The sequence below is a fragment of the Sceloporus occidentalis genome, unplaced genomic scaffold (assembly GCF_023333645.1).
Source record: "Sceloporus occidentalis isolate IW3139 unplaced genomic scaffold, rSceOcc1.0.p SCAF_1, whole genome shotgun sequence".
In the NCBI taxonomy this organism is placed as follows: Eukaryota; Metazoa; Chordata; class Lepidosauria; order Squamata; family Phrynosomatidae; genus Sceloporus; species Sceloporus occidentalis.
In genome coordinates, this window is record NW_028316981.1 from 234,448,950 (window position 1) to 234,465,696 (window position 16,747).

Consider the following 16,747-nt stretch of genomic DNA (forward strand, 5'->3'; position numbering starts at 1 on the left):
CCTTCAAGGTAGCCCTTTCACTGAAGAAAATTTCCCCCTCACTTTCTGGCCTGTTGCAGAGGGGGGCAGGTCCCGAAGACGGGAATCCTAGCTATCATTACAATCCTAGTCTTGCCCAAGGCCAAAGGTAACTCAATAGCTTTATGCTAAGGTACCAATAAATACGAGATGGTGTAGGCTGTATTTCAGAGGAAGGAACTGGAAAAAAACCCATCTCTGAGTGTATTATGATCACTGTTTCCATGGAGTTACTGTAAAAATGTGAAACTGCAGACATTCGCGAACCGTATTGAATTGAATGACCTCTGGCAGAAGCTGACCATAGAGCTGTGCTGCAGGACCTAGAGATTCCTAGAAAGAACATCTCTAGGCATTTTAGGTCCTCCAGCATGACTCTATGGTCAACCTCTGCCAGATGCATATCATATAATCATGCTGGAGGATCTAGAAAATGTCTAGAGATAACACTTTTTTCCCCCAGACATGGGTAAGTAAAACTGTGGGTACTGATTCCATGGATATGGAGGGGAGTGTACTGTATTCCTTGTCTAAGAAAACCTTATGAAATTCACAGGGCTACCATAAGTCAACAAGCAACTTGATGACACATGCACACACATACCTAAGGTAGTTACTTTTAGGCTTGTGAGGTCTTAGGTTCCAAGCTGAGGTCTGAAGTGTGCTTTTTTTGATCTCCAGACAAGAAAGTAAATCTTAGGGTGAGCTGTACTGGAAGGGAATAAAGTTTGGGGTTTGTATGTGAGATGGCTTTAAAGTCTGACATGTCTTTGCATCCATTTCCAACTGACTATAAGGACTTTCTGGTGCAATACAAATGTGTTTTGCTTGTGTAACGTTGATGCATAAAAGAGCCTGACATGAGGGAAAGAGATTGAGGGGAGAGACTGAGCAAGATCGTAGGTTTATGTACTTGGGCCCAATGTGCCATTTGGAGTAAGGCAGGAGCATCAAAGTTTTATGCAAGTAGAACATACATACATACATACATACATACATACAAGGCAAACCCAACATTTCTTCTGATTTGTATCAGTGAAGATGTCATTAAAAGACAGAAAGTTTCTTTGCTTCTAACACTGCAATTTTGGTCTTGAAAATACAGGTCCATTTTCTACATAGCTTACTTAGTTATGAATACGTAACTCAGGCTGGATCCACACAAGGACTATATCCCAGTTCCTGTGCAGTGGCATAACTAGGGGGGCAATGGGTGTGTGGACCACACCAGGTGACTCCCTAAAGTGAGTTGACACCACTGCTCTTTAAACACCTACCTTTTGTTAGAAATGGGCTGTGGCTTTCATCTGCTTCCCTTTTGAAATTAAAAAAAAAACTTAATTCTTTTACATTTTTCTTTAAAAGCATCACATTTTAACCAAATATTCACCATGTGAAGGTAAATACATTTAGGTTGTACATATGATATTTTAATTTGAAGGTAAAGGTAAAGGTAGTCCCTTGACATGTCTAGTCATAAGCGACCATAGGGGGCGGTGCTCATCTCCATTACTAAGCCAAAAAGCCAGCGTTGTCAAATACAACTCTGTGATCATGTGGCCAGTATGACTACAGTGAACGCTGTTACCTTCCCACCAAATTTGTACCTATTTATCTACTTGCATTTGCATACTCTCAAACTTTTAGGTTGGCAGAAGCTGAGACTGGTGACAGGAGCTCACTCCATTGTGTGGCACTCAACCCTCCAACTGCCAACCTTCCAATCTTCTGATCATCAGAATTGGTGTCTTAACCACTAAGATACCACATCCCACAATCTGAAGGCATAATTTTAATTTTGCAAGTTATTTATGTCACAGCTATTAGCATGACATTCAGTGGTATGTGGGAATGACAACTGACCAGTAACATGAGTGCAAAAAAGCATGACTAAGGATTCTGTATACAGTGGATCCTTGTTATACGCTGGGGTTTGGTTCCAAGATCCCCCGTGTATAACAAAATCCGTGTATGCTCAAGTCCCATTAAGTATAATGACATAGCAAAATGGTGTACCTAATAAAAAATGGAACATCAAGGTAAATTTATACTTTTTTGGAACATTTTCAAACCGTGTATGCTTGAATCCGTGTATAAAAAATCCCTGTATAAGAAGGACCGACTGTAGTGTGAAATGGGAAGTCATCAATGGGGTGTGTGTAACACCATGAGTTACTGCACTGGGTGATGCCAACCCTAGTGATGCCACTGCTCCTATGCACAGTATCCTGCCGCACTTTGACTTCTGTAATGTCACACTCACCTGTTTTAATCCCAACTGAAACGGTCTTGAAAGCCACATAGCCCCCCCATCATTTCTACCATGTCCACAGCATCAGATTAATTTAGGTCACATGATGGCTGTGACTGCAGGCTTTTTTTGTTCCTGCCATGCATGGAGATAGATGTACAGTATATCTACATGTCCAATAGCCTTTCTTGTTTTCCATTGTTGTTAATACCCACCTGCACTCCCATTGGATGGCCTCTTTACCTGAGAAGTTGGTAGGACCACACCTGGGCAGTTACCTTAGCCCTCACATGTATTCCCTCTGCCCCTTGTAATGGCATAATCATAATGTAATGTGCCCATTTTTGCATACATGCACTGTGTCTTATTGTGGGACTGAAGCAGACATCACGCTGGAGTTGTTCCTGTCAGTTTTGCTTTACTGCAAAAGACTAGCTTCTTCCCTGCTCCACAAGACACCGCTTCCTTTTTCCTCAGCACAAAAGGGCATTTACTATACTATAAAGTATAAATATATACAGCAAATTTAACTACTGATTTGCGACAGTACATTATGCTTGATATGCAGATACGTGAATATCTTCATACAAACACTGGGCTTTAAAAAAATGGCGACACCTCACTTACCAGACATGGATGCAAGCAAGGAAGATAACCTTCTGTGGCAGGAATAATCAGTGACTGCTTGGCTTAAGTAACCACACACCAATCTGCCCCACTCTAACTACCCCCCCCCCCCATATCACCCTGATCCTGATTTGAGATGCAGGGCACATGTTTCAAAAACAGTTTCCCCCCAAGAAACAATGCAATAAAAGAAGTTTTTTTTAAAAAAATAGTGTTAAAGCCCACAGCCATCTAAAATAAACACTTTCACTTCAAAACTAGGGGAATGTTGTATGTTCAAATATGACCAGGATCAAGGTAAGGACAAATTATTTTGCAGGTGTGGATCTAAACTAAGTAATGTCTCCAAAACTAGTTTAACAGGCAGTAGCCACACCGAGGGATGGAGGTCTGTTCTCTTAGTGACGGGGTAACAGTAGGATGGTGTTTCCACCAACCTCCCATCAGTGATCTGCTGGTGTGGCTTCTGCCTGTTAAAATAGGATAGGGGTATTTACGATCATGGCAATAGTGCCAGTATTGTGGATATGTAATGTTACTGAATATGGAGCAGTTACAGATCTGTATCGCAAAGTTATAAATCCCTAACTGCAATACAGAATGTTGGCCAATATGTGTTGATTAGAAAGAGTGATTTCTTTACCCACATTGGCCTACATAATAAAATGTCTGGGAAGGGACTTCTTGTAGTTCCTCTGCATTAATACTTAAGTATAGAAACTTAATTTTGGTATCTGAGGGTGTATATATAAAACAAGGGTGCTGTACATATTCTCCTTGTGGTGGATCAAGACTGTAACACAATTAAGGTATGAAACATCAATATATTTCTGCTTGAAAGTCAGCTATTACTGTTCTGATCTTGAGGCAATCTCCATCATACCTCTACACATATACTTATAGGTGTGTATATGGGTAGACAATGTCCACCATCCTTATGCCTATAATGTACATACAGAGACAGAGAGAGATAAAATAAGTGACATTGTTTTTGTTCAAGTTGTGGCAGCATCACATTTGCAGACTAAATACATGATGTTGCAGTATATCCTATTTCTCAGTAATTTCCTTATTGGAATCAATTGTTCATTCACAGTCCAGAAACATCACTGAATTCCAACGGCTGCTTCAAAGTCAGATGAAATTTTTGTCCGACAAAATAATGAGACCAGAAATCAACATCTTTATGCTTTTTCAAAACTAAAAAAAAAGTTTTGAATCAAGTGGTATTATATTCAGGTGCATCCATTCTACATTTCAAGCTCAGTTAACCTTGTGACTTGACTCAGGTGATCTCAGTTTCCCTTGTCTCTTTACCTCTTTTCCCTCTCTTTCCTTTCCAGGGAATTAATGGTATCGATGTCTTGGCAATCTGGATGGTTTGTTTCCACAACACTCAGACATTTTCTTCACGGCTCGTTGGGTAAAATTCACTTTCCCCCTGTCCTTCCTTATAGCAGTATATTCATACGCTTTAAGTTTGATGTAATAGTCTGAGAATTTATTATACAGGACAGAGATGGGCATTCCATTCAAAATGATTCCAAAAGCAATGCAGAGGAAAGCAAAGAGTCGTCCGAGGTGAGTTTCTGGACACATGTCTCCATATCCCACAGTAGAAATGCTGACCTTTGAAAACAAATAAAAATCAAGGCATTTACCAAGAACATCAAAAAAACAAACAAAACAAAAACAAACAGCTTCATTTATATACCACTTCATACTGAACTAACAGTGTCTAAGAGGTTTACAAAGTGTAAGCTTAACTGCCCCAACAATCTGGGTAGTCATTTTAGCGACCTCAGAAGGATGCAAGCCTGAGTCGAGCTTGAGTCCTTTTGCTGGTATTGAACTCATAACCTTATGGTTATGAGTGATTGGCTGCAGTACAGGCATTTAACCACTGCGCCATTTTACACTGAGAGGAAAGATGGATAATTTAGACTCATTTGTTTCTTGTTACAAGCCTTTGAATGAACTCCAACTTACAGTGAACATATCCTAGGCATGTCTTGGCATGTTTTACTCAGAGGAGGTTTGCAGTGACTACTTCATAGGTTGAGGGACTATAACTTGTGCAAAGACACCCATGACTGAGCATGAATTTGAACCCTTCTTTCCCAGAGTGCTACGGTAGTTAAAAGCTCAAACCATCGAATCCCATTGGCTCTCTTTAGACTTAAAGTAAAGTGATTTGGTACACTGGAACCTTCATTGGTACATAAAATGTTATCAAATCCTGCCTTGTACTATGCCAGACAACTAGCCAGAATAGTGTACTGCCTGGAGTGTTGGACTGGAACTTGGGAATGTTCAAATCCCTTTTGAGCCCCACTGAAACTCACCGAATGATGGTAGCCCAATGTCTCTCAGCGTAACCTATCACACATGAGTTTTGTGAAGATAACTCTGGAGAGAAGAGCTACCATATATACATTGCATATTTCTGTTTGGAGGAATGACAAGATATAAATACAGCACACACACACACACACATATATATAATTTTCATTATCCAATATTATGCAGTGTATTAATAATATCATCACCATCATCACCATCCAGAGGTTCACCCACCTTGTCTATGGCAGGACTGGGCATCTGCTGAGCATCCAAGGGAATAACCTCCTCAGTGGTTCATACGTGCTCTCTCTTTTTCAAAACTTTTCCTTCTGGTCGCTTACATTTGAGGAGGCCTATCCTCTCCCCTTACAACTTTAAATAGCCAGTGAAATAGTGGCTTCTGGAAACATGTTGTTTTTTTTTTAAAAAAAATTCCACAAAGGGGATTCTGGGGTTGGGGGCCCATGGAGATATTGCCCTATGGGCATGGAAACCCACACATGGCCCACAGACTGCGCAGAAGATTCTGTCTAGTGAGCTTTGTTGGTTGGAAGCTTTCTCTAAGATAACATAGAAAATATAATTATTTTTCTTCCTTTCATTTAAAAAGTTTTTCTTATACATATCATATTTCCATCTAGAGTGAGGACTGTTACCTCAAGCAGACACGCTCTCGTAGGCAGCAAGTTTGCATGTAATTTTGGGGTCATCACAGCTTCCAAAAGCACACTGAAAGAATGAATGCTTTTATGTAAGCAATTTTCAGAAACAATAACTTATACAAGATCTGCATGTGACTTTCTTCTTACAAAAAAGTGATACTGTTTTTGGGAAGATGTCTTTTCTGAAGCAGTCCTAAGAAATGTTGGCTATCTGAGCCTAGAGACTCCTGTAATTTAAACTTACAGTAGCATTTCTCATTACTGTTATGATCCTTATTCCTTACACCCAAATATGAAGTGTTTAGATTTCTTCCTGTGCCGCTTGGTCCACTGAATGACTTTTAGGATGTTGCAGACATGTGAACACTGTACTTTCTGCCTGTTCCTATACTATGTACAGACCTTGTAGCTGCTTAGTTACAAATAGTTATTTTCTTAAGATTCAGTTCTTTCCCAATGGTGATGAATTTACCGTACAAATTACATTTCTTTCTTAACATCTGTCCCCAGGAGGGAGGGCCAGTTCCTGACTGGCTAAGTATCATGTGCGACACACCATTAGCCTGTGCTCAACTCTAGGGATGTTGTTTTTTTTACCGTGAGGATGCAAATAATCTCACTCATGCATTCTGGCTTTGTCAGTCACACTATGGAACTTCATCAATGTGCATCTCTGTGGGTTCAGTTGCTCCCATGTGCAAGCATTTGGATAAACATGGAGTCAACAATGAGAATGCATTCAGAACCCCTTTTTGGGTATGTAGCATTTTATCTTGGATCTATTCAGGTCTATTTGCACCAGTTATTCACACTACCAATAATGTAGATCTTTTTTAAAAACTTGGGGAAAATCCCGATATCGATTATCCTGGATTAAGTAGGTTTTTGGCACCCCCCATTTAATCAGGGTTATTCAAGATGTGTGTGAACAATAGATATTTATCCCAGATTCATCCTGAACTATTTCTCATTGTGAATAACCCCTAGGAAAGACACATTGCCAAGGAAGATGTCATTCAATCTCTCTCAGACCTCCCCACATAGATGGGGATCTATGTAAGTCCAGAAGCCATTCTTGCATTGTACTTGCTTGTGAGATTCTACTGTCGTGGAAGAAGTAAAGATGGCTGCTGCCAAATAAACACAGCTATTGTTCCCATGCAGCTTCAGTAGAGATCAAGTGAGAGAAAGAGGCATGTTAGCACTGAAACAAAATGATTCTAATGTTTAACTAGTGTGGTATTGTTAAAGCCCACTTTAGCACTTTCTGTAACTCCTGCATAATAATGAAAAAAGCTAAATGGAAATGAGTGAAAATCAGCTTCTGCAATGCATTAGACTGGATGTGACACACATAATCAGTGGGAGGGCAAAGGAGAAGGACGCAAAAGAAGGACGAGTTAGGGAAAGAAAGCCAGGATCTTGCAAGAGAGAGACTAGATGCAAATCCATGAATATGCAAGTACAAACAAAACAAAAAAGAATTGGAAAGTCTCAATACTTCCCGAGATTTTTTAAAAACCTATCTAGAGGCTCTTTAAAAATATTCTTCAAAAAGCAACAAGAATGAAGCATTTTAATTATCTTTGACAAATGAGAAAGTATCAATTAACTTTTCTATGCAACTATAATATAATTAATTACTTTTTAGAAGTAACTTTGCAGTTCCTATGTAATTGCTTTGTTTGGCATGGCAATACCAGCTATGTTTTCAAAAAATCACCCACCCACCCACAAGCAATCACAGAACAGGGTATTGCCAGACATAAGAAATACAGTATAGTAGCAACAATAAAATTAAACAGCACAAAACACAGCTGGCAATGGTGGGCTGTGCCCAAAGCAATAGGGTTGATCAAATGATACTCTGAGCGTATGTGTAAGTACTGCATATTGTGTTGCTGGTATCAGGATGTCATTCCTCAACACTTACTCACTGGCTGCTATAGCAATCTTGTTAGTTATGTTATATATATTATTGATCAGGGTCAAAATCTGACATCAGGATTGCATACTGTAAATCTTTGAATGCAAAATCACACACCGATTGAGCTTTGCAGCCATTGTGTTGAATGGCAGTGTTGCATATCTGAACACATACCCAGGGCACATAAGCATCTATGCACATGACTATGTATACAAAATGGAACTCCTTACACAAGTCTGTTTCCACAACCTTGAACTGAATGTTGACGTTGTGCATCAGTCAAAAATGTCCAACCATTTCCATGGTGATGGTGGTGGGCATCAACAACCTTCTGGCTGAGGGTTTTTTCAAACAATCAATCAAACAAAAGAACATTCTTTGACATTTAAAATAAAATCCCAGAATTCCATAGCATTGAGCCATGGGAGTTAAAGCAGTATGGCAGCAGCTTAAGTTTGTTTTCAGGAATGTGGGTTTTTGTACCATCCATTGTCACATGGTAATAGGACAAGAAGTAGGTGGAAGCCTGGAGTTTGTTGGGCTAAGGTCCAAGCACTGGAGACTGGCCAGAAGAGAGATGCCTTCACTGAGCTGTATTCAGCTGGGGAGGTTGTTTACCCTCCCTACTAAATCCTGTGTTGTGCATGAAGAATAATGGCTCACTCTCCTCTTGTATTTCTGCCAAGTTCATCCTGTAACGGTTATCATAGCTCATTCCAAGGCATTATAATGATGTTGACAAACACAATGGGAGAAATGCCTACAACAGGACAGCACGTTGCTCTCTGTCAGACAGCATCCACGGTTAATTTAACAGAGGAATATTCATCGGAAAGGCAGCCATGCATATGCCACAGCCCTTTCCTACTCCTCTCTCTCTCTCTCTTTAAAAGTAGTCTGATGTCTCAAATGAATGAAACATAAGGCTGATTCTCTGAGCCTGGAGCCCAAGCCAGCTTATTTGTAGGATGCACCTGGTGCATTTGGTGGTATAAATGGGATTAGTTTTGTGGCCTGATGGAAATTAACTCACTGGAATTGAATGTTAATGCAGGAGGAATCGCTCCAAAAATAAACAGCACCATGAAAGAGCGATGGGCTAGTTACTGTTGCCTGTGGGTTCCAGAATGAATTTTTTTTCCATTTGTGAATGTTTCTTACATTGAGCATGAAAATGCAGATGTAGAGCACAGGAGTGGGTAGTTTCATTTCTATTTGTTAAAAAAGCAAAACACAAAACCCAAAAGATTGTTATGAATTCTTCAGCTCTTTGGACTGAAAAACATTTACCTGCAATGATATGGTAGCTGCTTCCTCACAGATGTAACCTCACCAACTGCATGACACCTATGACACTGAAGCAGTCAGGTGAGGATCAGGTGGGAAACTGGTTTTGTTTCTGTCCTTCTATTATTCACATGCATATGTAGCCTCTGCTGGACTCATATGTTAGGGAAGTGGCATTTATGTTAGTCTTGGAGTATGCAAAAAAGGGGTATGAGTTGGAATTGCTTGCTTCTAAAATCATAGCTGCAACTATAAAGGCCTCTTCCCATTTATTGCTAAAATCCATGGCAGTAGGCTTGACATGCAATGATGGCCCCAGGCTTGTGGGTTGATGAGCCAAAACCTAAGAACTAAAGATGGCCCCGGTGATGCCAATAAACATTATGCAATAAGGACCAACCACAGTTGCTTGTAGCTTGTCATTCAAATACACATACATATACAGGGAAAAAATGTACATTCCTGTTTGGAAATGAAGACGGAAGACGGAAGATCAAGGTGAAATGAAGGGCCTGGTCCTTCTCACCTACTTAGGAGGACATAATAAGTTGCCCACTTGCTTCTAGTCAGCAGTTGAAACAGAGCCGAGTATAAGGTGTGCCTTAGTGCCACAAAAACTAGGAAGGAAGGAAGGAAGGAAGGAAGGAAGAAGCAAACTATGTCAATACATAAAACCCTCAGAAAAAACCCTCTCCATTTTTGCCTCAGATGACTTCTAGGGGGCATGTACGATCATTTTCACCCAATTTTTGGCCCCCTCCTAGCCCATTTTAGGCCCAGGAAAACAGAATGTGAACAGTTAATGACGTCTTGGTCTGAAATAACTTGTTAAAAAAAAAGAAAAGAAAAAAGGCCCTTCTTATGTCTAAAACAGCCCAGGGGTGCCCAAAAATGTGGCAAAAATGCCCCACGTTTCCCAGAGGCTTTTTGGTGGGATGTTGGTGAAAAACAGTATTTTTTATGGAAGAAGTGCAGTAGGAGGTGTGGTTTTCCAAGGTCTCTAGGGTCAGGGGCAATGTGCTTGCCTAGCCTCTAACTGTTGCCTGCCCCTGATGTAGAAGCACCCAAGAAGTTCATTCTTATAAATACTTCTTTCTAAATAATATTTATTATAATACTATATAATCAAGATAAAGAGCCTAACTGGTCATGGAATAATATCTCCAACAACTAAAATATCACAAATGGCTTATGTTTTTATGGCTATTTTCTGTAAGCCAAAAAAGAAAAAAAAAAGGAGAGGCAGCAGAGAGAGGACTTTTCCAGTCCTCAGATGAATTACAACATGCTAGGTCTCTAATGCTTTGCATAGCTTTTCTGGTTTCTGTGATCACCTTGGACACATCTGTCTATGTATTACTTTACATCAGGTATGGGGATTACGCAGATTTGTAGGACTGCAGCTCCTGTCCACTCTAGCCAGCAACACTAATGCTGAGGAGTTGCAATTCATAAATATCTGGAGAGCCTAACTTTCTCCAACCTGGATTTAAATTCAACCATCCCATGAATCAGAACATTTGCTTTACTTACCAAATGTCCCAGGTTCAATCCCTGGCACCTCCAGGCCAGACTAGGATCCTTATCACACTGCACTAGTGGTTCTCAAACTTTTTACTCTTGTAACTTCCTTTAAAAATTTAAATCAATATGTGGATGCCACCCCCTCCCCGCTCGATGTAGTAATTGGCTGCCAATTAGCTTCCGGGCCCAATACAAAGTGTTGGTTATCACCTTTAAAGCCCTACATGGCTTGGGCCCGAGTTACTTCATGGAACGCCTCCCTCTACACAATCCGCCTGCACTCTCAGAACAAATGGGAAGTATTTACTTGAGCATCCCAAAGTGAGATTAACAACCACTCACCAAAGAGCATTTACGGCCATGGTCCCTTTGCACTGGAACAATCTTGCGGAAGAGATCCGACTTCTCTCTACTCTAGAGGCCTTCAAGAAGGCGCTGAAAACTCACCTCTTCCGATTAGCATACCTCCCTGATTCTTTATAAAGAATATCACTCTCAAACAGAAGTCTACCTCAGGACGTTAATTGAGATCGGCACACAGCATGTTTTTAGATAGCATATTGTTTTATATTCTGATTTTATATAAATGTTATTGGAATTATTGTACTGTTATATTATATTATTGTATTATCTATCCTGACAGTAATCCCGCTTCCATCCATTGGGAGAGGTGGGAAAATATAAATAAAACATTATTATTATTACAGTGCTACCTCGGGTTACGAATTTAATTCGTTCCGCGGCGCCGTTCGTAACCCGATACATTTCGCAACCCGAAAAGGCGCTGGAAAGCCGCTAGCCGCGGCTTCCGATTTGAATTTCGCGCCGAAATTAATTTCGTAACCCGAAAAATCTTTCGTAACCCGGAACAGTTTTTTCCAATGTAACTTTTTCGTACCCCGGAAATTTCGTAATGCGGTGAATTCGTATCCCGGGATACCACTGTATTATTATTAGCAGTAGTAGTAGTATAGGAATAAAAATTATTTTTGTTTAGTGTGTATATTTTCATTTGTACATTCATGTACATGTACATTTTAACATTTTACAAGGAAATAAAATTGTCCAAACTCGAATAGTTTTATTTAAATAAATTCAGTACTTAACAGGCTTTGTACATTTTACACATACTGTCTCAAACACAGCCACACTCATACATCAATGGTCACAGATACATATGTGCTCAGCCATGCTCTTTCATTCTCTCCTTCACTCACACACATACTCATTTACTCACACATCCTCTTGTGTATATGCAAGTATACCCAAGTGCATATGCAAGTATGTAAAAAAGGGAGGAAGAGCATGAATATGAGAGAGACAGACTGTGTATGTGACTGTGTGTGCCTGAATGTATCTGAGGGAGAGCGAGAAAAAGAGCATTACTGAGTGTGTGTGAGAATCAGTATGTGACAGAATAGGGTACCGAGGGTGTGCTGAGGCTGCAGCAATGTCTCATCCCAGCATTGGGGCAATGACAGGATGGGTGGGGGAAGAAAAACAGTGGCTCAGGACAGGCCCCACAAGAGGCCACAGTCCAATGAGCTTCCCTTCTCTACTCCTCTTCCCTAAGGCAGAAGTGGCTTTGCCAAACATCCTCCTCGCCATCCCCCATCCATATTGCAGAAATAATCCAGGATGACACCACCTTAACTACCATGACTCAGTGCTATGGAATTATGAAAACTGTAGATTTTTTTAAATTAACATGTTCTATAAAATATTTACATCTTCCAACATATATGTTCGTGTGTGTGTGTATAATGTATAATATTATGTTAAATTTCTATATAGATAATCTTTCTGTATGTTTCATATTTACATATCATTTCAGATCTTCTTCCCTTCTCAGCATATAAATGAAATTGCTTATACCTGATACATCTTTCATTCTGACAATCAGTGTAGAGACCTAGGCTCTTGTTTATTCATATATCCTTAAATAATGACAGTCAACACAATAAAAGGAAGAATCCTTTCCCTCTCATGGAAACAGTAGTTTTGTGAGGCATTTAGCTTTCTCTGTCACCAGAGAGCTCTGATGGCACAACAAATGACAATTCCCAGAATTCCATAGCATTGAGCCATGGCTGTTAAGGGGGTGTCAACCTGGATAATTTCTGCAGTGTGGACGCAAGCCACAGAAAAAAATTGGAAAGAGGAGGAGGGGAGGAATCAGTGCCTCCAAGTCTCACACACCCCTTGAGTAACTCTTACACACACACACACACACACACACACAGAGGTCCTGCCCTACTATTTGAGAACCACTGCACTACACAATTATAGCACTATGCGCTGCTTTAACTGTCATGGCAACGTCTTGTGGTATTGGGGTTTGTAGTTTAGTGAGGCCCAAGAGTTCTCTGGCTGAGAATTCTGATTGCTGCTCCCTCAACTGCAAATCCCAGGATTGCTTAGGATGGAATGATGGCAGTGAAAGTGGAATGTGGAGCTATAACAGTGTCATGTGACAGGACCTAGGAAACAATTCCTGTTTGAAACTTGGGGGAACCATTGCCAGCCAATGTCAACAGCACAGGGCTAAAGAGACTAGTGGACTAATTCAGTTTAAGACATCTTCCCAAGTCAGTGGTGAGAATCATGTATTCCCCCCGCCCCCCGCAAGAGGTTGTTGGACTGCATTTCCCAACATTTCTCACTGCTGGCTATGTTGCCTAGTGCTCCTGGGAGCTGTTGTCAAAGAACATGTGTAGGGCTGACTGATTCCCATTTCTGTTTTACGTCCTGAAATTAATTTCCTTAAGAGATCCATGTAGAAAACTGAATCTCACTGCAGAACACATCACCTGTGGTGCTTGCATATTTTACTACCTGGGGAAAACTACTACACAGTGGGGGAAATATGGGAAAAGGCTGATTCTCTACTCAGTTTTCATGTTTGATTAGCACTGGCAACTCAGCAAAGGCTTCTGACACCAAAACATCCTTGGATAATTTGCAGCGGGAGCTTCTGTCCAGGTGCTCCTTAGCTAAGACCTCGTAGTTCATCCAACTCCACAAAAAAAAGGGGATCTTTTTCAGTCATGGGTGGCTTGTGATCCATTTTAGCTGTAAGCTCCATATCACATTACGCTCAACAGAGCCGGCCCGTCCTGCCTTGTTTTGTTATTTTTGCCCATCGCTACTGACTTGATATAAATAAAACAAAATATCATTTTGTGTTCTCTTTGTAGTCACTCTTGCCAGCTGTCTGGAAAGCCTTACACAAGACAGCTGTCTTATCTGCCTCTCTCCCTCTTATACATAAACATAAATGTGTTGCCAGCCTCGTGTTTAATTTTAACTGTGCGCTAATCGGAGCACCTTTTTCACAATACTGCTAAATCCTCAGGTAGAGATGCTTTTCTAAACTCCTATCAAGAAGAAAAAGGAGGGCCATTCTGCTACCCTTAACCATCAGTCTACTTCAGAGCTGGGAAATATTACCTTTTGGCACTACCATTCCCACATTCCCCCAGCCAGCAGGACTCTGGGAACTGTAGTATCCAAAGGTAACATCTCCCAGCTCTAAATCTGTTCTAAAACTTCAGATGCTAGCTTTCAGAGGATGCACATTAGTCACTGTAAAGTTCATGCCAGAGATGTAGGTGTATGTGCAATCCTTCCTGGCTCTTTCCTTTCCTTTCTCAATGAGCAGCAGCTGTGGGAAATCCTTGCAGAGTGTAGACACAAATAGCCATCCAATTCAGACTCAGCTTTGCCGATTATAGAGTGAGCTGCTGAAACGGATGGTCTAGAGCTTCCAGCTGAAATAATGTATGTGTGTGTGCGCATACACATGTCAAAGCAAAGCTGAGAACAGATGTTCACAAATCTGGGTGTACTCTGCTGCTTTCGAAGCAGACACACACACACACACAGGGCAAAGATAAGGCAACAAATAAGAAAGAGCCAAGCTGATACTTACAGCTGCCCACCACCAGGCGTGAGGGATACTGGTGAAGTTTGTGCTGGAAACGTCATGCTCTACAGTGTAAACCATGGCAGAGAAGGCAAAGATGCCCAGAGCAATGAAGAGTAAAAGACAGCCCACTTGCTGGTAACACTGGCGCAAAGTGAAGCCAAAAGCTCTCAGCCCAGTGGAGTGGCGGGCTAATTTGAGGATCCGGAAGATGCGCATGAGGCGCATGATGCGCAGCACTTGTCCTACTTTCCCAACCCGCCCCACTTTCTCAAGTTCATGTTCATGTGGGGAGCCTTGTCCGCGAGGTAAGTCCTCGTCCACAAAATGTTCCAACAGTAGCTGTAGGTAAAGGGGCAAGACTGCAATGAGGTCCACAGCGTTGAGGGCACTGCTAGCAAAACGGCGCAGGTCCGGGGTGGAGACCAGCCTCAGGACATACTCCAGGGTGAAGAAGGCGATGCATATGGTCTCCACGTGCTCCAGCATGGGCCGGATCTCTCCACTGGCTTTGTCCTTCTGCTGCATCTCCTCCACAGTGTTGAGAGCCAGTGCCACTACTGAGATGAGGACAAAAAAGCTGGAGGCCACCCCCATAGCCTTGGCCATGGTGGAGGAGAAGGGCTTCTCCATAAGATTCCAAAGGCGCCAGCGCTGGGCTGCATAGCGCATGTGGTGGAAGAGGTGTTCACTTTCCTGGACAGCCGCCTGGGCCTGGAGCTCCCTCTGAACCTTCAACTGGTCATTCAGCTCATCGCGCCTTTCTTCGAAGCAGATGCGGCAACAGCGGGGAGTGTATTTGAGTCGTACCCCCCAATAGCTCAGCTCCTCCAAGAAGCTGTGGGGACACAGCTCATCTCGTACCTGTAACACCCCTGAAGCATAGAAGTTGTAGACCAGCTGGAAGACAGCTGGGTCTCGGTCAAAGAAATATTCATCCCCTTGTGCAGCATAGTCGTCGCAGAGGCCTAATTGCCGGCGACGGTTCTTGGAAGTAGCTAAGCGGCCCAGCCGAGTGGTGGGATAGATGGCCACGGCCTGGTAGGTAAGGCGGTAGGTCCGTCCACCAACATTGATGTTGAGCACAGAAGAGGAAGTTGCAGCAGCTTCAGCTGCTTCAGAAGAAAAGGAGGGACTGAAGGGAAACATTGTAGAGAGCCTTGCCTGCTCTCCCTCTCCTCCTTCTTCTTCCTCTTCCTCCTCCTCCTCTTCTTCTTCGCCCTCTTCTCCATCCTCCAAGAAATAGTAGCTCTTCTCAGTTTCCTGGGGCAGTTGCATCTGGGATCCCCACTGATTGACACCAAATCCCATGGTGCTTGTGTCTATATACACTGTGTCTTCTTTACCTCCTGCAGTGGACTCCAAGGCGGCCTCCTGTGATTCTGCTTTGTAGGCTGAGCTCTGAGGTTCTCTTTTTTGCTTCAAAGGCCACATGTTGCCTCTCTAGATGGATGTAACTCTCTGTCCTGCTGCCACCACTGCTGTAAGATGTACTCCCTTGGCTGCTGTGTTCCCCTCTGCTTCTTCCCGCCTGAAGCATCCGGCACTAAGTCAGCGTCACATTTCTTTCCCCACCAGCCAGCAGCTCCAGCTGTTGTTAAAACTCAGTGTGGGATACAGACACATGGGGGCTGCTGTTGACCGCTTTAATCTTGCTGACAGGGAAGATCTGAGTGCTTAGAGAAGGGGATTTAAAGGCTATTATCCTGTTTCAGCCTCGGCTCCCTCTATCAGTGACGTGAATGATTATGGATCCAGAAATCTGTGGATAATCAGTCAAAAATAAAATGCAGAGTTATTACCGCTAATAAAAAAAAATCAAAGTGTTTCTATTTGTGTAGCCTCAATATAGCTCCAGAATGTGGGGTGAGTGTAGGATCCTTCAGTGACAGAATAGCAATGACTCATTTAGGATTTATCCAACTCTGAAGATTTGTGCATCTTGTCCGCTATTTTCTCTTCTGTCCCCCCATTGTGCATTTCAATAACCTGTAGAACTCTAGCTGTCACAGTCCATTTTACATGTAGCAAAATAAATCCCAATCTTTGCAGAAGACCTGGGGACTAAGTTCTAATGTTACTTCAAGAGTTACGCACTGAATCAATCAATCAATTAATCAATCTGTTTATATCCTGCCTTTCTCCCAAGAATGAAAGATGGCTTACAGAATAAAAGGAAATTA

General features: G+C 41.9%; 1 protein-coding gene across 3 annotated transcripts; it reads right to left on the minus strand.

The window, feature by feature from the left end:
- Window positions 1-941: 941 nt before the first annotated feature.
- On the minus strand, window positions 942-16,254 carry KCNV2 (potassium voltage-gated channel modifier subfamily V member 2). Of its 3 annotated transcripts, XR_016277308.1 has the most exons (3): window positions 14,571-16,254; window positions 5,474-5,799; window positions 4,441-4,525 (listed from the first exon to the last, which is right to left on the minus strand). XR_016277308.1 is itself a non-coding variant. In XM_089490188.1 (2 exons), exons 1-2 carry the CDS (start codon window positions 15,996-15,998, stop codon window positions 4,244-4,246), a joined length of 1,710 nt encoding a protein of 569 aa, XP_089346314.1. In that variant the 5' UTR covers window positions 15,999-16,253; the 3' UTR covers window positions 942-4,243. The 3 variants fall into 3 exon arrangements, 2 of the variants coding, with proteins under 2 accessions (XP_089346314.1, XP_089346326.1); XM_089490188.1 differs by lacking the exon at window positions 5,474-5,799 and having other exon boundaries at window positions 942-4,525; window positions 14,571-16,253; XM_089490200.1 differs by lacking the exons at window positions 4,441-4,525; window positions 5,474-5,799 and adding an exon at window positions 7,501-9,732.
- Between the last annotated feature and the right edge of the window lie 493 nt (window positions 16,255-16,747).

Bases quoted from the DNA above. Each gene is read 5' to 3' on its own strand.
- KCNV2 (XM_089490188.1), bottom strand. From the start codon at position 15,998: ATGTGGCCTTTGAAGCAAAAAAGAGAACCTCAGAGCTCAGCCTACAAA. The intron at 4,526-14,570 runs GTAAGTATCAGC...TTGTTTTCAAAG, and splicing joins ACGCCTGGTGGTGGGCAGCT to GTCAGCATTTCTACTGTGGG.